This window comes from Mauremys reevesii, linkage group 13, assembly GCF_016161935.1.
Source record: "Mauremys reevesii isolate NIE-2019 linkage group 13, ASM1616193v1, whole genome shotgun sequence".
Classification (NCBI taxonomy): Eukaryota; Metazoa; Chordata; order Testudines; family Geoemydidae; genus Mauremys; species Mauremys reevesii.
In genome coordinates, this window is record NC_052635.1 from 10,778,855 (window position 1) to 10,799,112 (window position 20,258).

General features: G+C 46.3%; 2 protein-coding genes across 2 annotated transcripts in view; both read right to left on the reverse strand.

Annotated features, from left to right (window-relative positions):
• The window catches only part of LOC120379976 (syntaxin-binding protein 1-like), a 32,233-nt gene extending 16,527 nt beyond the window's left edge, over positions 1–15,706 (reverse strand). Inside the window, exon 1 of the mRNA XM_039497488.1 lies at positions 15,656–15,706. Within this exon, the coding sequence (XP_039353422.1) occupies positions 15,656–15,706 (51 nt within the window). The remainder of the gene's footprint in view (positions 1–15,655) is intronic.
• Positions 15,707–15,965: 259 nt separating this feature from the next.
• LOC120379794 (olfactory receptor 14A16-like) lies at positions 15,966–19,884 on the reverse strand. Its single transcript, XM_039497316.1, has 2 exons — positions 19,434–19,884; positions 15,966–17,582 (listed from the first exon to the last, which is right to left on the reverse strand). The coding sequence occupies exons 1-2, from the start codon at positions 19,449–19,451 to the stop codon at positions 16,599–16,601; spliced, it is 1,002 nt and encodes a 333-aa protein (XP_039353250.1). The 5' UTR covers positions 19,452–19,884; the 3' UTR covers positions 15,966–16,598.
• Between the last annotated feature and the right edge of the window lie 374 nt (positions 19,885–20,258).

Here is a 20,258-nt window from a genome sequence, read left to right on the forward strand (position 1 = left end):
TGGTCTACAACTCCTGCCTATGATTTTTTTCCCCTTTGTTGGGATGCAGGCTTCTGATAGTTTCTGCAACTTTGACTTGAAGTAAGTTCTTCAGTCCAATCCACTTGCCTAACTAATTTACTTAATTCTTTAAAGTTAGCCCTTTTGAAATCAAAAACCCTAGTCCAAGATGTATTTTTGTTTATCCTTCCATCTAGTTTGAACTGAATTAACTCATGATCACTCGAACCCAGGTTGTCCCCTACAACCATTTCTTCTATGAGGTCCTCACTACTCACCAAAACCAAATCTAAAATGGCATCCCCCCTTGTTGGCTCTTCAACTACTTGATGAAGAAATCCATCAGCTACCACATCCAGAAAAATCTGAGTCCTATTACTACTACTAGCACTTGTCCTCCAGTCTATATCTGGGAAGTTAAAGTCCCCCATGATCACACAATTCCCATTAGTGTTTACTTCATGAAAAACATTAAAGAGGTCTCTATCCATCTCCAAATCAGATCCCGGCAGTCTGTAGCAAACCCCAAGCACTATCTCAGGGGAGGCTCTAGTAGCTTTCTTTCCCAATGTGATTTTTGCCCAGACAGACTCTGTCTTATCCATTCCATCCCTTCTTATTTCTTTACAGTTAACCTCATCATTGATATACAATGCTACTCCACCACCTTTGCCTTTATTTCTGTCTTTCCTAAACAGCACATAGCCTTCAGTACCTGTACTCCAGTCATGACTACTATTCCACCATGTTTCTGTTATCCCTATAATATCCGGTTTCACTTCCTGCACCAGTAGCTCTAGTTCCTCCATTTTGTTTCCTAGGCTCCTCGCATTAGTGTACAAACAGCTTAATTTTTGCCGTTTGGCTTCACTGACATTCTTTATCCGGTTAGGCACAGACATTCTACCACCAGTATCACCTATTAGACTGGTATCTACACTACCCTTCCTCCTTATGTCCATTCTTCTGCTCATGGCTGTATCCTCTCTTACTTTGTTTTCTTCCCTCTCGGTGTTAAGTTCCGGCGTGGAGATTACCTGGACATCTCCCAACCATCTCCCCCAAATTCCTAGTTTAAAGCTCTCTTAATCAGTTGGGCGACCCTCCATCCTAGAAGTCTATTTCCCTCCTTACTCAGGTGAAGTCCATCCCGAGAGAACAGTCCTCTGTCCATGAATGCTTCCCAGTGGCCGTACATCCCAAAGCCCTCCTTATAGCACCACTGCCTGAGCCATCTATTGATTGCCATAATCTTGTCACACCTTTGTTGCCCTTCTCTAGGAACAGGCAGAATCCCACTGAAGATCACCTGAGCTTCGATTTCCTTAAGCGTCTTCCCCAGCCTGGCATAGTCTCCCTTGATACGTTCCAGCGAGAACCTAGCCGTATCATTTGTTCCCACATGAAGGATAATCAACAGATTCTTTCCCGCTCCCTTTAAGATCCTTTTCAGCCTCAGGTCCACATCCTGTATCTTAGCACCCGGCAGACAGCACACCCTTCTGTTCTCCGGATCAGCTCTAGTTACAGGCCTGTCTATTCTTCTCAGTAAGGAGTCCCCAATCACGCAGACCTGCCTTTTCCTGGTGACAGTATGATTCTCTGGTCTATCGCCTGCTCCCACTGGCCGCAAGTCCTCTCGATTCCTGTTCACCCTTGCAATCCTCCGCAACCCATCCTGTAATCTCCTGGGGCTCATATTTGGTGTTGTCTCCATTGACTCTTCCCCTCTTCCTGTAGGGCTAGCTGCTCTTCTCTTTTTCCTTGCCCTCTCACCTTCAGTGACCACCTGCTGTGTCCCTTCTTCATTTTCCAACTCTGCAAACCTGTTCTTGAGCTTTATTTCTCCTTCACTGGCCCATCTTTTCCTCTGCCTGGTTCTTAGTTACATGCTTCCATCATCCACTTTCCTCACCCAGCAGTCTCCCCTCAGAATTCTTTGGCCCTGCTTCCATCTGCAAGTCTGAGAGTATCCCTTCAGCCGCCTCATATATTTGCTCCATTATCTGCTCGAACCCCCTTCTAGACTCGACCAGAGTTTCCACCTGCACCTCCAGTCCTCAGATCTTTTCTTCCATCTGCTCTATCAGGCAGCACTTCATGCAGACAAAACTCTTTTCAGGTATGCGCTCCAGGATCATGTACATGCCACAACTTCTACATCTGGTCATCCTCATTGTGACTTTAACTGCTGCCTCTGTATCAGTCATAGCCTTCCCACTGAAAACCTGTTAGTCAAAGAAACAAAAACCAAAACAAACCCCCAACAGGCACCAGAACACTGGCAGACCGCCACCCCCCTTCACTAACCTGTTGGTTCTTCTGCCACGGTCTAGGTCTCCCCTGAAAACTCCCCCTGTAAACTCCCAGTGAAACTCCCCTGTTTACAGCTGTTTGCTGGCTGCTGTGCTGCTGCAGCTGTCTATGCCGCTGCCTGACTGGCTGGCTACCTTTATAGGACCCCTAGGCAGATAAGCCCCGCCCCCTAAGCAATGCTCAGCTTCTCTCCCAGCACCCTGCCCCTAGCAGCCTCCACACATACAAACTACACAAAATACAAAAATACAAATACCTGCTCCTCCAACAGAACTCCCAGTGAAACTCCCCTGTTTACAGCTCTGTTTGCTGGCTGCTGTGCCGCTGCAGCTGTTGCACATCAGCTGTGCTCCATTCAGAGATGTCTGCATTTCAGTGCCAGGTGAGTGATCCCTGTATAGTGTTGCTGTGTTACTACACTGCTGCTGCGCTCCACCCCAGAGATATCTGCATTTCAGCACTGGGCAGGCAATCCCTGTGCAGTTTTGCTGTGTGTTGTTATGCAGCTACTGCCCTTCACCCCAGAAGTGGCTGCAATTCAGTACAGGGTGAATGTAAGTCCATGTCTCATTTTGCCCGGGGGTGGTTGTTATAGAGCCACTGCAACCCCTCACCTGCACCCCAGCTTGTAGGAGGGCTTATTGAGCCCCCCGAAGGCCAGAGAGTTACAGCCCTTGCCCTCAGCCCTGTGGTTCTTTAGGTAGAACCCCTAGAGCTCGGGCTCCCCCATCACTCCCCAGGGTCAAGCCACTAGCGGGGTCTCTCTCCCCCTTCCTGAGAGCCTCACACAGCCCCACAGTGAGCAGGCTCGGCCTCCGACTCACCACACAGCTGCCTCCCATTGGGCCCTGGGCGCCCCCCCCCCTGCATTTCCATAGGGCAATACGAGTGCGGCGGGGCAGAGCGGCTGTCAGGGAGCCCCTGTAGTAAGAGGAGGTCCTGAAAGATAAACCCTTATCAGAGGCCCAGTATGAGGCCTAAGGCTTGAACTAAAGTAATGGTCAAGACTTTACTAACATAAAGCAAAGTTAAGCTGTGAGCCAGAGGCAGGCCCTGCTCTCAGAAGCTGGCAAGAAAAGGGCTGATGCTGCGAAAAGAGACACCAGTTATCAGAACATTTGCATACTTGTATACTCCTCACAGATAACAAGGAACAGGTTGACCCATCCCAATGACAGGGCCAAAAGGGTAATATGATGGAGAGTTGTTTTGTTCGAATCAACATGTACAAAGTGAGAGGCGGCACCTTACTACGTAGAAGGGTTGTACCTTGCTAGGTAGAAGGGTTGCACCTCAATATGTCAGGAGTGATGTGTAACATGTTTGTACCGGTGTATAAGAATGCATCCCTGGGGCAGTGTCTTTGGCCAGCCTCGGGGCAGTGGAAAGTCCCACCACTGACTGAGCTGAGTCCATTGTCAGGGAGCACATAAGTACTAGCTAGCCACACCTCAGCAGCACCTTGGACTTCTATGCCGGGGAGCTGGAGACTGTGTTTTTCTTCGACAATTAACCTGGCCGACGTGCCTTCGTTTCTTACTAGAGTCTGTGGTCATTGGGGGTTTTCTCGAGATCTGCTGTGTCAGCTGTGTGCACAGAGCTGGGACAGCACACAGAGGAACACACGCACGCAGCCACCCCCAACCCCCTGAGGGGCTAAATCTAGAGACGGAACCACCTACTGGCTGGGGCTCGAGCCGCTGCCTCAGCACCCAGCTCCCCCTGCCCTCCCCCCGCCCATCACCCAGGGTGGGGATCTGGGGCTACAGCCTGGCCCCGCGCGGCAACCATCCATGGGCCACTCTGCCCTCAACGCCCGCCCAGGAGGTGCAGCCGCCTCCCCAGCAGCGCAAGGCAGCAGAGGCCTTTCTTCCTAACAGCCCCCCCCCAACACACACACACGCTGAGGAACACATGGTAGTTTCAACAGCTGCTTTATTAAAAGTTACAAAGGCCAACACAGTGCAGGGACACACACCTCCCTGGTGACATACACTTAGAAACCTCTGACAGTGTAGGAACTAGTACAGAGAGTTGATATTTCTTTAAAAGCTGCAGCATAAACATAATAATAAAAAGTTTCTTAATTGTGAGTAAATAAGATTACATTTTTGTACTGTTAGCTTTGTTACTGGTCCATGGTGCATTTATACAGTCGAGTTATTTTTCTAAGAGACTTTGTACATTCAAAGAAGTCACTGCAGTGATGAAGATAAAACAGAAATTACTTCAGCAGGCAAAGAAATCCTTGCCTTTCTCTCCCTCTTCATCCTCAAAGAAACAGGCAAGACCTCAGATAGTTAATTATAAGCCAACAGAGCAAAGTAAGGGAGGAAAAAAGAGACAAGAGAAAGGAAAAACTATACAGAGGAAGTAGAAACAAGGACTGGAAAGAAATTAGAAACAGACAGATTAGAGGGTACACACAGTGGTGACTCTGGGTGAAACACCAACTTATTTCTTTCCCTCCTCATGGAGAGTAGTCAGCCATACCGAAAAAGTTTGTCGAGAAGAGGGAAGAGGCAACGACATTTGTTACCAGCCTTTCCTGAAGTCCTAAGGGAACACTCACTCAGAGGACTAGTTTGTGAAGTAATGCAAACAGATTACATATAAATATATATACATTTTTAAACTACCTTTGGCACTGATTCTACACTGGAAACATCTTGCTGGCTTGCAGAGAAAAGTTTTCACTGAACTACTTTTTGGCGAAAGACAAAAAACCCAAACAAAACCAACTTTGGTAAGTGTCTACATTACAAACACTAAACATTTTTAAAGATACTCTTTCAGATTAAACTGACACCAAAAAGTGTCTTTTGAAGAGAATGTAAATACCTTCTAGAGAAGTGTTTAATCAGAAATACCACAAGGCAGCACTAACGGTTCAGTGCTCCAATATTTAGAACTTCAATAATAGAATTTAACTGCATATTCATAAAGGGTGGCAGGTTCTTCCACAACTAGTCAGAAGGCATTAATGGAGTAAGGCAAGGCAGGCAAAGTCTGTTCAAATGGCAGATGTGTTAAGAGTTTCTTCCAAGAAGGCACAAATTTAAGATTTGGTTCCCATCCCTTAGTAGTGTGTCAGAAGAGACACCTTTAAATTGGGGCATGAAGGAGACAGCGAAGAGGACAGATACCCAAACATACTCTTCAAATTTATCTAGAACGCAGTAGTCACTGGCAATAATACATTGCTTCTAGATTCTGAAATGCAAACATGAAATCCTCTTCACCAGCTCATACTCAAGATTACCAAGGCACTGTGCAAGGTGTGGCCTGTGCTTATTAGTATTTTTAAATTAGGAGTGTAACTTTTAAATAAAGGCACATTTCCTATAAATGAGAGAAAGTTATCACATGACTAATCCAAATCATTTTGCTTTATACATCAGTAGGTGAGAGCTTGAGAATACAGCAGGTTTGAAGGAGAGAGATGGCTTCCACTGGTTTGCATTTCTTCTTGTAATTCATGAGGATACACTCCAGACTATAACAGAAAAATAAGGACTGGAAAAGCAACAGTCCTCTTGCCCCACATCAAAGAGGCATAAAACAATTCTGCAACTTAAAGACTTAAGCTACGGAACACTCAACATATTCAACAAAAGGAAATTCTAAATCATTTCCTGTGTTTGTTTTACCATAGTTTCATTCTTGCACGGGATTGGCTTTTAGAATTCATGTCCTGGGTATTTCTCACCTATGGTCACAATTCTGTTTGTAGCATCACAATTAATTGCTGTAGATTGTGTTACAAACAGGCCCAAAGATGAGAAATGAATATGCTGTCAGAGCTGGAGAGTAAATTAATTCTGCTGGAAAGCTTGTTAACAGCTACATCACAAATTCAAACAGCTGAACACCAAGCAGTGTAACTAGTCATAAGCTCCCTGGCTCTGCTATGACCAGAATATGAATCCACAGTCTTCCTTGCACCCAGGGCTGGCTCCAGGCACCAGCTAAGGAAGCAGGTGCTTGGGACGGCTAATACAAAGGGGCGGCACTTCGTCCACCGTTGGGGCCGCAAGTCCAGGTCTTTGGCAGGAATTTGGCGGCGGGTCCCTCAGTCCCACTTTTCCTCTTAGAGCTGCCGCCGAAGTGCCGCCAAAGAGGAAGAGAGGGAGTGAAGGACCCGTTGCCAAAGTGCTGCCGAAGAATGGAGCAGCACTATTGAACTGCCGCCGAAGTGCCGCCGATTGGCTTTCCCCACCCCCCACCCCGCCACTTGGGGCAGTAGAAACCTGGAGCCGGCCCTGCTTGCACTCACCAGAAACATCTCCACTTGCATTTGTATTTACAGGTCTGTTACCAGTTATAATGATGGGCTTGTGGCTGTTGTATACATACGGGTACATCTGCCAACATTCAGAAATTGGGACAAGTGAAATCTGGATATCAAACCAGGGAGCATGAATGTCTTTTCTCTTACAGCTTCTACTGCAACACACTTCTGTTTAAACAGCTTGTTCACCGGTGATGAATCCTTGAGAACTGCCTGTCCTCCTCCTCTCCCAGGCTTCTGCTCCAGCAGGGAAGCTAGTGCATGAAGTCAGTGGTGTTTCCTGCACTCAAATGAGGCTTGTCAGATCAAGGCTCTTGCCTGAACTGAGTCTAAGGGCAGGGTTTTAAGTGTAGACCTGCAGTGGCACCAGTGCAGCTGGACTGCTGTAGTGCTTCAGTGAAGACAATACTACCCTGATGGGACAGCTTCTCCCATTGGCATAGTTTATGCACCTCCATGAGAGACAGTAGCTATGTTGAGGGGAAAAGCTCTCCTGGCCACATAGCGCTGTCTACAGTAGGGGTTAGGTAGGTGTAACTGCGTTGCTCACAGGTGTGGATTTTTCACACATAGTTCTATCAATAGCATGCAGGGATAAGTTTACAATGTAGACCTGGCCTAACTACCTTGCTATCTGGGAACTATTGAGGATTGGAGAAAGAGTCTCATATGAAGCTTCCCTACTTTTTTTGTTCTTTGTTTTGCCTGACTTCTGGGCTGGAAGACAGCAAGGGGGCTCTGATTGGCTGGAGTACCCATTTGGGGATTAAAAGGTAATAACTGGAGCTATACCAATCTCCTAAAACTGGAAGGGACCTTGAAAGGTCCTTCACCTCCTCTTTCCATCCACCTTCTCCGAGGTCACTGAGAGTGACGGGTATCGTGGCCAATGGAAAGCCCCCAAGCTCTGGTTCTAATCCCGCCCGGTGGCCTATTATTGTCCAGTCACATTCTGGGAGTGATAACATTATGCAATGTGGAGTGGGGAGGTTCCAGGTTGCAAAGGGGAGTGTCCCTGACACGCTGGGTGACCCAGCCAGCCTGAGCAGGTTGCAAGGGCCAGATTCACAGAGGGATGTAGGCATTGCAAAGGCAGCTTTTTGCCTAAGCTAGCCAGGGGGAGATGCCAGGGAGTGGGGCATGCACAAAGCCCTGCCTCCCTTGGGGAATTTGGCACCTAAATCCAAGCTGCAGGGAGGTGCCTCCCTCTGCTTGGGATTCCCAGCTGTGATCTCTTTCTGGGAGTCAATGCAGGAAGCTGGGGTGTAGAGGGGAGAGATACATAAGCCCCATGAGCAACGCATGAGTGAGGGCACAACAGGACTTCACCCCCTAACTCACCTGAAGGGCCAGTGCAGTAAGTCTGCCCAGAGTTTGCCTACTGGAGCGGGACCCCATAAGCATGTCACACAGAAAGATGGAGCAGGAGTACTTCCCTTGTAGCTCTTAGCCACATGGTCAGCGCATTCGCCTGGGGTGTGGGAGACAGAAGTGCGGATGTGCATCTAGGGTCTCACGGTCCCCAGGTGATACCCTAAGTGCTGGGATAACGGTTGTGAGGAGCTCCTTCGCCGCTAATACGGCCTAAACTCCTAACTCCAGGAGAGGGGTCACATCTAGGTTCTCGGAGTTCGATATATCGTGTCTCATCTAGATGCAATATATCGAACTCCGAACGCGCTCCTGTCGACTCCAGAACTTCACCACCGTGAATGGAGGTGGCGGAGTTGATGGGGGAGCCGAGGACTTCTATCCCGCGCCGTGAAGACGGGTAAGTAGTTCGAACTAAGGTAGTTCGACTTCAGCTACGTTATTCGCGTAGCTGAAGTTGCGTACCTTAGTTCGACCCCCCTCAGTGTAGACCAGGCCTAAGAATCCCCAGCGGCAGGACACACCTCCCTGTAGCCTGCGCTTAGGTGCCTACCTCTGAGAGAGGGGCAGGGCTTAGCACACTACATCTCCCATTGGCCGCCTTAGCCGAGGAGCTGCCAAGCACATTGGCTTTTATGGATCCCATTCTGAGGTGCCATCATCCCCCATTCTTTGAGCACTAGACACAGGCTTTTTGAACCCCAGGGATTTTCTAGGTACCTGACACTTAGCTGTGGGGACCACTCAACATTGCAAGGTTATGTTTCTTTGTGAGTCCAGCCCCAGGTGCCTAAAGTGGCAGCTGGCACCTCAGGTCTCTTGTGAATCTAACCCTGAGGGTTTCTAACATGTTCAGTTCCTCAAGATACTGACCACTGTAGCCTGACCCAACAATGCACTGAAGTACGTCTAATTGACTGTAAGCAAATGATGAACAAACCCTTTCCAGTCATTACCTTTAGCTGTTAGACAGCTGAAGAGGTCAGAAATCTTTGACCAAAAAAATATTCTCAACAAAACAAACAGTTTCACTGACATCCATTTTATTTTATTTTATTTTTTGTGGGAAAATCTCATTTTCAATTAAATGTTTTTATTTTATATTGGGAACATTTTAAACAGCGGTTTCCATTTAGAATTATTATTTTAACTTTATTTTTTGTACTGCCAGTTACGTGCTAAGGTGGCTTATGTGGGCCTCCTTTTCTTACTTCAATGTAATCTTATGTTTGGTAAAAAATACCAAAAGTACCGATGTTTTGAAATGTCAGAAATCAGAACATTACTGAAAAGCTCTTTCAATCAGGAATGTGGACATTGTCCATGACATCACTGTTGGGTTTTCTTGGAAGAGAGGATCATTGAGTAAATTCCTCCACCCAGAGTTCTTGACTCACCTTCCTCAGAGATCCCTGCTTAACCCCTTTGACTACTAGTCCCCTCCTCTCTCAGCCCCACTCCTTTGACCTGGCCCCAGGCCCATGGAACAGGCCACCCACCCCTACTTGCTTCCTCCTACCCTCATCTCCAAGCAAAAGACTATTTCCTCTGCTTCTGCCCATTGGCAAGCCCTGCCATCACTTCCTTCCTCTCTCACTCTCCTCCTTCCCCTGCCTAGCCAGTCCCCCTGTTCTGAACAGTGCCCAGGGTGGCCTCTGCCCAGCACTGCTGAGGACACAGTTGAACTGGGGAACTCACTGCCACAAGATATCACTGAGACAGAGAGCTCAGCAGGTGAGACAATGGAATGGATTATGAGAGCCTCCATGGTTATGTTAGATAAGAGAATGAAATAAACCCACCATGGTTAAGGTCTCCATGCGGGAGCTAGGATCCCAGGAGGGGCATAACCACCTGGTGAGTCTGGGCCAAGTCAACTCAGAGATTCTACATTTGAGACAACTCTTATTCTGTGTTAATAAACCAGTCCCCAGAAGGGGTGAGTAATTCAAATGCATCAATTGTAGGAGATGGATTAATAGGGGAAGCAGAAATATTCAGGTGGTGACAGTTCTGACACCAATTTAGACCTAGTCCTAACCCTAATCTAATAAAGGATGAGTTTTCAAATGTAAATCATCAGTGGAACTACTCACATGTTTAAAGTTAAGCACTTTCTAAAGGGGTTTTCTGGATCAGGGCCTTAATAATCATGAGCTTTGAGAGCAGATTCTCAGCTGGTGTAAGTTCTCAAACTCAATTGATTTCAGTGGAGCAATGAAAATTTAAACCAGTTGAGGACTGACACTTTCATTTTAAATGAACCCTGGTGTGATAATTCAATGTATCCACTCAAGGAAGAGAAACAGGGCATGTTAAAAAGGTTGCCAGTGAAAATGGCTCAAACACCAGTTACTTATGATGAGCTGCTTGTAAGTGATCTGCGGAGTAAGATAGTCATAGATATTCTTTGGTAAATAATGTTTAATAATGAATACTTATAGACAGACATGAAGAGGGAATGAGTCACAATAAATGGCATTATCTATCTATCTATTGATCGATCTCTCTCTCGAATCACATACTATGCTTTTGTCCCTCATATATGAATTGTATATACCAATGCCCAAAGATGGGTATTCTAATACTAATAATAGGCCTGCTTTGTGAGATCCTTTCTTAGCTTGGATGTAACTAGTTTTACAATGGATGATGAATGAAATACCAGGTTGTGATGCAGCAGGGAGTGGAGAGTATTGACCTGGGGACTGTCTGCTTTGGGGATGGGAGACTTTCCTTGAGGGAAGACACCTGAGCATACAACATGAGAGCCCAGGAAGGGAGTTGGGGCCAGGTGACACCTTCTGCCTGGAAAACTAGAAAAAGACTGCAGGAGGAACCAGGGGGAGCGGGAGTGAGATGTCTGGAGGGGGTTTCAGTTTAGAGGTGGCTGGGGAAATGGAGGGAGCTCCAGGACTGGGGTCTAAGCTCCCTACCCCCCAAAACTGAGGGCTCCTGGTTGTACCTACAAGCTCTGTTGGGGACTGTGTTCCTGTCGTCCAATAAACCTTCCATTTTACTGGCTGGTTGAGAGTCACGGTGAATCGCAGGAAATGGGGTTGCAGGGCCTTGACTCCCCAACTCTCCATGACAACTGGTAGTAGCAGTGGGATCTACTGCAGTTTGTGGATGGCACTTCCTTCAGTAAGTGATTGGGGAGTAGTAAAATGAAAGGGGGTTGATGGGGACCAGGCATGCTGAAGAGTCAGAGAGGAGCAGTTTCAGGGGGCGGAGGAGCTCTGCTTACTCCCTGGGAGTGTGTGACCAGAGAGACGGACTGTTGCAATACCGGGGTCCCCCTTGAGACTGTGGTGAGTAGGCGCATGGGCGGAGGAGTCTGCGGATCGACCCTGGGAGAAAGGTGGTGTCCTGGAGAAGGGCTGGCATGCTAGGGGTTACCCCTGGAAACCGAGAGGAACTGTGAGCACACAGGCCTGAGAGTGCCCATCAGGAAAGACTTGCTGAGCTCATAGGCCTGGCCCAGAAGAACCTGGCCGGAACATAGAGGAAGCAGAAAGTCTGGTATGACCACACAGTGCAGGTCCGCACCTACGCTACTGGGGATCAGGTGATGGTTCTCATCCCTGTGAGAAAAAAATTGCCACAGGCCTCTTGGGAAGGCCCTTTGAAGGTGGTCAAGCAATTAAATGAGATAAACTATGTGATGGATCTGTCTAACCGGGCGCATCACTGCAGGGTGTACCATTTGAATATGATGAAGCCATATTACGACAGGGGGAATGTGGTGTTGGCCGTGTGTGGACATTGGGAGGAGCAGGGAGATGAGCCTTTAGTAGATCTATTCCCTGACACAGGACATGGCTCCCCCCTGGAAAAAATTCCTCTCTCTGATCGGCTAACCCCTGCCCAGCAAGCTGAGATCAGAGGGGTGCTGCATCTGTACCAACAGCTGTTTTCCACCCAGCCTGGACTCACTAATCTGACTGTCCACTGGGTGGAGACAGGATCGCACTCACCGATAAGATGCTCTCCCTTCCGAGTCACAGGGAAAACAGCTCAGGATCGGGAAAGAGAGGTCAATGACATGCTGGCTTTGTGGGTGATGCAGCCATCTTCCAGCCCTTGAGCCACGCCGGTGGTGCTGGTCCCCAAAAAGGATGGGTTGATCTGGTTCTGTGTGGACTATCGGAAGCTCAATGCCATCACTGTATCTGATGCCTAGCCCATGCCCAGGCCTGATGGGCTCCTGGACAAGCTGGGAGGAGCTCACTACCTTACCACCATGGATCTTACAAAGGGTTACTGGCAAGTGGCACTGGATGCACATGCCAGGCTGAAATCTGCCTTTATCACCTCCTTGGGGCTCTGTGAGTTCCTGACCCTGCCTTTCGACCTCAAGGGAGTGCCGGCCAACTTCCAGCACCTGGTGGATCAGCTACTGAGGGGGATGGAGAGTTTTGCCGTATATTGACAACATCCGTGTCTTTAGCCAGACCTGGGAGGACCACGTGTCCCAGGTTAGACAAGTGCTGGATTGACTCCAGGAGGCTGGGCTGACCATAAAAGCAGAGAAGTGCAAGGTGGGGATGGTTGAAGTGTCCTACCTGGGCCACTGGGTGGGGAGTGGCTGCCTAAAGCCAGAACTAGCCAAGGTGGAGATGATCAGAGACTGTCCCGCTCCCTGAACCAACAAGCAGGTCCAAACCTTTATTGGGATGGTAGGGCATTATCAAAGATTTGTGCCCCACTTTAGCGCCATAGCCGCCCCCATCACTGGACTATGCAAGAAGGGGAAGCCAGACAAGGTGGTCTGGACCAAGCAGTGCCAGAGGGCTCTCTGTGTGCTGAAGGAGACTCTGGTCAGTGGCCCCATTCTGGCAAACCCAGACTTTGACAGGCCCTTTATGGTGTTCACTGACACCTCAGACACGGGACTGGGGGTGGTGTTAATGCAGGAGGATGAAAAGGGGGAGAGACACCCCATTGTGTACTTGAGCAACAAGCTGCTACCCCAGGAGCAAAACTATACAGCCATCAAGAAGAAATGCCTGGCCCTGGTGAGGGCCCTTAAAAAACTAGAGCTATATCTATTTGGTTGACACTTCACTGTGTACACTGGCCACTCTTCGCTGACCTGGCTACACCAGATGAAAGGAGCCAATGTCAAGCTCCTGAGGTGAAACCTGCTCCTGCAAGATTATGACATGGACGTGGTCCATGTGAAGGGAAGTGCCAACATGATAGCAGATGCGTTGTCCCAGAGTGGGGGCCCTGAACTTCCCCAGGTCACTGGTCAAAGTGACCCTGCTCAGTTCAGTCTAGAAGTGGGGAGAGATGTGATGCAGCAGGGAGTGGGGAGTATTGACCTGGGGACTGTCTGCATTGGGAATGGGAGTCTTCTCTTGAGGGAAGATACCTGATCATGTTACATGAGAGCCCAGGTGTGGGGTTGGGGCCAGGTGACACCTTCTGCCCAGGAAACTGGACAAAGGCTGCAGGAGGAACCAGGGGGAGGGGGTGTGAGACAGCTGGAGGGGGTTTCAGTTTAGAGGTGGCTGGGGAAATGGAGGGAGCTCCAGGACTGGGGTCTAAGCTCCCTGCCCCCCAGAACAACTTGACTGAGGAGTACCTACAAGTTCTGTTTGGGACTGTGTTCCTGTCATCCAATAAACCTTCTTCTTTACTGGATGGCTGAGAATCATGGTAAATCGAGGGAATTGGGGGTGCAGGGCCCTGACTTCCCCACTCTCCGTGACACAAGTCAGTGCATGCTATGGTACTTTTCCATTTAAACCAATATTATAAAAATATGACACCAGGCAAATTATTCATACCAGTATTTACTAGAGAGAGAAGGTGAACCTTATGCACAGCTTATCTCCAGACTTGAAGAAGAGCTCTGTATACATTTGAAATCTTGTCTCTCTCCCCTGCAGAACTTGGTCAAATAAACAATATTACCGTAGCTACCGCATCTCTCTAATATTCAGGGACCAACATGGCTGCAACAACAGTGCATATATCAGTGTTTATGTCACTATTGAATTTAGCTTTGTGTCTTTGAGCCAGTATCAAACCAGCAATGTTGATGGAGCTACTCTGCTTTAGCAAAGAATTAGCTAAGATGTGGAAAACACCGAGGAGTCCTTGTGGCACCTTTGAGTCTAACACATTTATTTGGACATTAGCTTTGGTGGGCTATAACCCACTTCATCAGATGCATGGAGTGAAAAATATGGTAGGCTGTATATTTATACCTGTCTACTGTGTTTTTTACTCCATGCAACTGTTGAAGTGGGTTTTAGCCCACAAAAGCTTATTCCCAAATAAATTTGATGCCACAAGGTGCCACAAGGACTCCTGGTTGGTTTTGATGATACAGACTAACACAGATACCCCTCTGCAACCTGAGATGGGTTAATCCTAACTCTAATCCAATAAAGGATGAGTTTTAAAATATAAATCATCAGTGGAACTACTCACGTGTTTAAAGTTAAGCACTTTCTAAAGGGGTTTGCTGGATCAGGGCCTTAGTGCAAAACATTAAAAGGAAGTGAGATAAGGATTAATAATCATGAGCATTCAGAGCAGATTCTCAGCTGGTGTAAATTCTCATGCTCAGTTGATGTCAGTGGAGCAATATCAATTTAAACCAGTTGAGGACTGGCACCGTCCTATTTAATGATCCCTGGTGTGATAGTTTAATTTATCCACTCAGGGAAGAGAAACAGGGCATGTTAAAAAGATTGCCAGTGAAAATGGCTCGAACACCAGGTACTTATTATCAGCTGTTTGTAAATGATCATTGGAGTAAAATACTCATAGAAATCCTTTGGTAAATAATGTTTAATAATGAAATGAGTCACAATAATTGGTGTTATCTATCTATTGATTGATCTATTGATCTATCTCTCGAATCATATACTATGCTTTGTCCCTATATATGAATTGTATATCTCCATGAACAGAGATGGGATTCTATTACTAATAATGGGCCTGCTTTGTGAGATCCTTTCTTAGCTTTAATGTGACTAGTTTTACAATGGATGATGCATGAAATGCCAGGTCAGTGCATATGACATCAGGCAAATTACTCATACCAGTATTTATTAGAGAGAGAAAGTGGACCTTGTGCAGAACTCATAGCCAGACCTGAAGAAGAGCTCTGTATACGTTTTAAAGCTTGTCTCTCTCTCCTGCAGAACTTGGTCAAATAAATGATATTACCTCACCCACCGTTTCTCTCAAATATGAGGTGACCAACATGGCTGCCACAACAGTGCATACACCAGTGTTTATGTCACTATTGAATTTAGGCTTGCGTTTTTGGGCTAGTATCAAACCAGTAATGTTGATGGAGCTACTCTGCATTAGCAAAGGATTAGCTAAGATGTGGAAAACACAGAGGAGTCCTTGTGGCACCTTTGAGACTAACACATTTATTTGGACATTAGCTTTGGTGGGCTATAACCCACTTCATCAGATGCATGGAGTGAAAAATACAGTAGGCTGTATAGTTATACCTGTCTACTGTATTTTTCATTCCATGCATCTGATTAAGTGTATTTTAGCCCATGAAAGCTAATGCCCAAATAAATTTGTTTGTCTCTAAGGTGCCACAAGGACTCCTTGTTGGTTTTGATGATAAAGACTAACACAGATACCCGTCTGCAACCTGAGATGGTGAATTCACCCATGCATCTCTGTTGCACTCACATTCTCCCGGCCACCATTACCCATTCTTGGATCTTTGTGCGTATTGGCCATTGGTCAAATCCTGATCCATTTGAAGTGAGTGGCTAAATCCCAGTGATTTAACAGGGATCAAAATTGGCCTCATTATCCTGTCTGATTGTCTTTAAGAAATACTCCACAGCTTCCTCTTCAACAAACAAACAAACAACGCTTTCCCACCATGGCACAAATGACACAGCATTGATTTATTTATTTAGGGTTTCAATAATAAAAAGATGTTTACCTAAGGCTCTTCCTTACACATCATTACAAGTACGATGATATCCCAGTCCTATTCATATAATTATTTCAACAGAAACTCAACCATGCAGACACTTCTTGTGCACACCTTTATCATTGTGGAAAGAAAACTTTCAGCTCGCTCAGAAAACCCCATCAAACCGATGACATTTGGGCACCCCTCAATAGGTAAAAAAAATCAACTATGCTGTCTAAGTGAACACTTGCCATCTGCCCAGTCATTCGCACCCTAAAAACACTTTGAACAAAGAAAGAAATCAACCCACCAAAAACTGAAAAACAGAAATGGAGACAAAAACCAAACAACTACTGCACTGATACTGCAATCCAATTTTTACTTCAAAAAAGAAGAGCCCGACACTCCTTGAGGTTCACTAAGGACTTTGATATGGCTAATGATTTTGTGAAGAAGGTGCTAACATAGCATGGTGATGGGTGGCAGTACGCAATACTGTGATAGATAGAGACACAGGCAAAGACATTGACAATGATATTATTTACATTGGCATGCATTTACAATATATCCATTGACTTGAGTCGTGTTTTCATTTTTGCCACAGAAAATTCCCCATTTTGCATAAAGAGATGACAAACCATGTTCTCATGGAGTCAATTATATCATCATTTGATTATATTTATAAGGAAAGATAGAAGGAAGTTAAAATCAAAAGAGAAAAATGGACATTTTCTTGGTTGTAAATAACTTCCGTCCAATGAGTTTCCTCAGGGCAGCTTTGATCTCCTTGTTCCTCATACTGTAGATGATTGGATTCAGCATTGGAGGTACCATGGAATAGAAAACATCCACCACGAGATCCAGATGTGATATGGACCTGGAGTTTGGTTTCAGGTAGGCAATGATGCCAGTGGAAACATACAAAGAGACAACAGTGATGTGAGGCAGGCAGGTGGAGAAGGCTTTTTGCCGGCCCTGTGCAGTGGGGATTCTTAGCACTGATCTGAAGATCTGAACATATGACACAATTATTAAAACAAAACAGCTTAAAGCTAAGCATGCACTGAAGACAATAACCCCCGTTTCACTGAGGTCTGAGTCAGAGCAGGCAAGCTTGAGTAGCTGGGGGATGGCGCAGAAAAACTGATCCACCACATTTCCTCCACATAAGGATAATGCAAATGTGTTTCCAGTGTGCAGGGCAGAGTAAAGAATCCCACTGATCCAGACACTTGCTGCCATTTGGACACAAGCTCTCCTGTTCATCACTCTCTCATAGTGCAGTGGTTGGCAGATGGCGACATATCGATCATATGCCATGACAGTCAAGATGCCGAGATCAGCTGAACCAAGGAACATGAAGAGAAAGATTTGGGCGACACATCCAGAATAAGAAATCACCCTGGTGTTCATTAGGGAATTGACCATGGATTTTGGGACGGTGACAGAAATGGAGCCAAGGTCTAGGATGGCCAGATTCACCAGGAAGAAGTACATGGGGGTGTGAAGATAGTGGTTGTGGGCTATGGCTGTGATGATTAGAAGATTCCCCAGCAGGCCTGCCAGATAAATTATTAGAAACACCACAAAGTGCAAAATCTGCAGCTCCCGAATGTCAGAGAATCCCAGGAGAAGGAACTCGGTCACGGTGGTTCGGTTGGACATTTTCTTCCTCAGCACGCTGTGTGATGGCTGTGGAGGGAAGAAGAAGGTCCATACTCAGGATTCGATTGTCAGAGAGAATGGCCTTGATTCCCTTCTGAGTAATGTCCCATGATCTACTGTTAAATGTGCACAACACTCCTCCCATCCTTCCATTGACTAGGAGCAGTGAGTGCTCCTCAACTCTGACAATCAGATCACTAGAGAGACAAGTTAAGTGAAGTAATATCTGTTATTGGACCAACTTCTCTTGATGAGAGAGACAAACCTTCAAACCACACAGACTACCTCACCCACCTTGGCTCTCTAATAACCAACCAACACTGGAATCTCCATCTCTGGAGATATTTAAGAGTTGGTTAGATAAATGTCTATCCGGGATGGTGTAGACAGTATTTGGTCCTGCCATGAGGGCAGGGGACTGGACTCCATGACCCCTCAAGGTCCTTTCCAGTCCTAGAATCTATGAATCTATAAACTGGGGACCAATGCGGCTACAACTACTGCCTGCAATCAGCCCGCTACTCAGCCCATTAATGTCAATTGACATAACTCTCTTACAGTCCACGGGGCAGCATCTATTTACACTAGGATGACCAGATGTCCTGATTTTATAGGGACAGTCCCAATACTCGAGGTTTTGTATTATATAGGCTCCTATTACCCCTCTTCCCCCCCCACTACACACCATCTGTCTCAATTTTTCACAATTGCTATCTGGTCACCCTAGTGTACACCATGTGAGTATTGGGCCTAAGATGCCAGTTGAACAAATGCATTAAAGACTGGACCAAATTACAACGCAAGCCCACAGATGTAGCAAAGATGGTCCCTCTGCTCTGTCAAACAACAGAGATAAAACTTGGGCATGAAACTAAAGTACTAGAACTCCAAGACCACCTGATTCCCACTAGGGAAATATGACAGACTCGCTGAGCATCCAAAGTGTAAGCTTGTGTATACTGATTCGTTCCTAAGCTCTGTATATAGATGACCTGATACCTGGTTACAAATTGACTGATGGCATCAATCCCAGCTCCACTCTCATCTCTGGGTGTTGATGGGCTAGTAGAATTGCTCAGTGACTTTATGTCTGGCCTGAGTGGGGCAGCAACCGTCAAAAGACCTGAGTTGTGTTATTATCTCTGCCAGTGGCTTGCTGTGTGACCTTGGGCCGGTCACTTCTCCTCCCCTCACTCCCTTGGTCTGCCTGTTTTTTTATGAACTCTATGGGGGATGGGCTGTGTCTTATCATATGCATGCTCAGTGCACCCATTTACAGTCGTCTAGGTCAGCTGGCAGCAGTGTTGCACACGGGATATGGTGATAGACCAGGAGGTCTGGATTCCTGTCCCATTGACCTCCTGGGGTCTGTCAGTGCTGCAGTGGGGAGCATCTTCCCAGCTCCAGTAAACAGACATGGGGTAGCTCTGCTGAAGTTACTGTAGAAAACTTACCCATGTAGCCCTGAGGTAGCCTGGTCAGCAGCTCAGGCTCCATCTGTCTAAGTACCCATGGAGTTCAGCTGGGTTTGTACTGAGGTTCAAAAAGAATTAGATAAATTCATTGAGGATAGGTCCATCAATGGCTATTAGCCAAGATGGACAGGGTTGGTGTCCTTAGCCTCTGTTTGCCAGAAGTGGGAATGGGTGATAGGGCATGGATCACTTGATAGTAACCTGTTCTGTTCATTCCCTCTGGGGCACCTGGCACTGGCCACTGTTGGAAGACAGGACACTGGGCTAGATGGACCTTTGGTCTGACCCAGTATGACCGTTCTTATGTTCTTATGTTCTTATGAGGTGGCTAGACTGAGCCATTCCCTCTGCCGCCGGCACTTACTCTGTTATTTTTACAGCATAGCTAGTGAAATCTGCCTACCTGAGCTGGGAAGCACATTCCTAGCTGCAGTGTAGATGTGCCCTTAATGTCCTTGGGCAGGGTCCAGACAGATAGGCTGCAACCTCTTGACTGAATCCCGACTCTGAGTTTCAAGGTGCTAGTATGCCTGTTAGGTACAGCCCATATTCCCTGGGCTGTCAACTCTGCTGTTTACTCAGTCCTGCCATCCTGCTGCTAATTCTTTGACATAGAAATAAAAAAGAATAGGACAGGATGATGGTATTTGAAATTATGGTATCATTGGACAATATTACTGCTTCCTACCCTGCCGGAAAGATAATTTCCAAATACAGCTGGTGAAAAATGTACTTGTTAAACTGTTTTAAAAGAAAAAAATTAGTTTTCAGTTAAATCTATCTATCTATCTATCATCGATCCAAAGGCCATTTTTTTCCTTTTGTGAACGGGGAGTTTTGGTTAGACTTTTCCAGTTTTCGGCGGTTTTCAGCAGAAAATTATTTGGTTCTCTGTTGCCAAATCCAATTTGAGTATTTGGGGGACTTGTATGAAAAGCCAATATTTACTAACAAAAAGGAAAGAAAAAAAATCTGACTATCCCTACTTGTTTGATTAAATAGATAGCAAAAGTCATAAAGAGTTAAAATTAGAAGTCAGATATAGGTTCTTAAATTTGCCCTGTACATTAAGACTCTAATATATTTAATTGAAATAGCAAACTTACTGCGTTGGTCTTTGGATAATTTTTCCCAATTTGTGATGCATTTGATCCTCCGGTGGTAGAAAATTTGGCCACTATCTATCTATATATGTCCATTCACAACAGTCTATCACCTTATCTCTCTC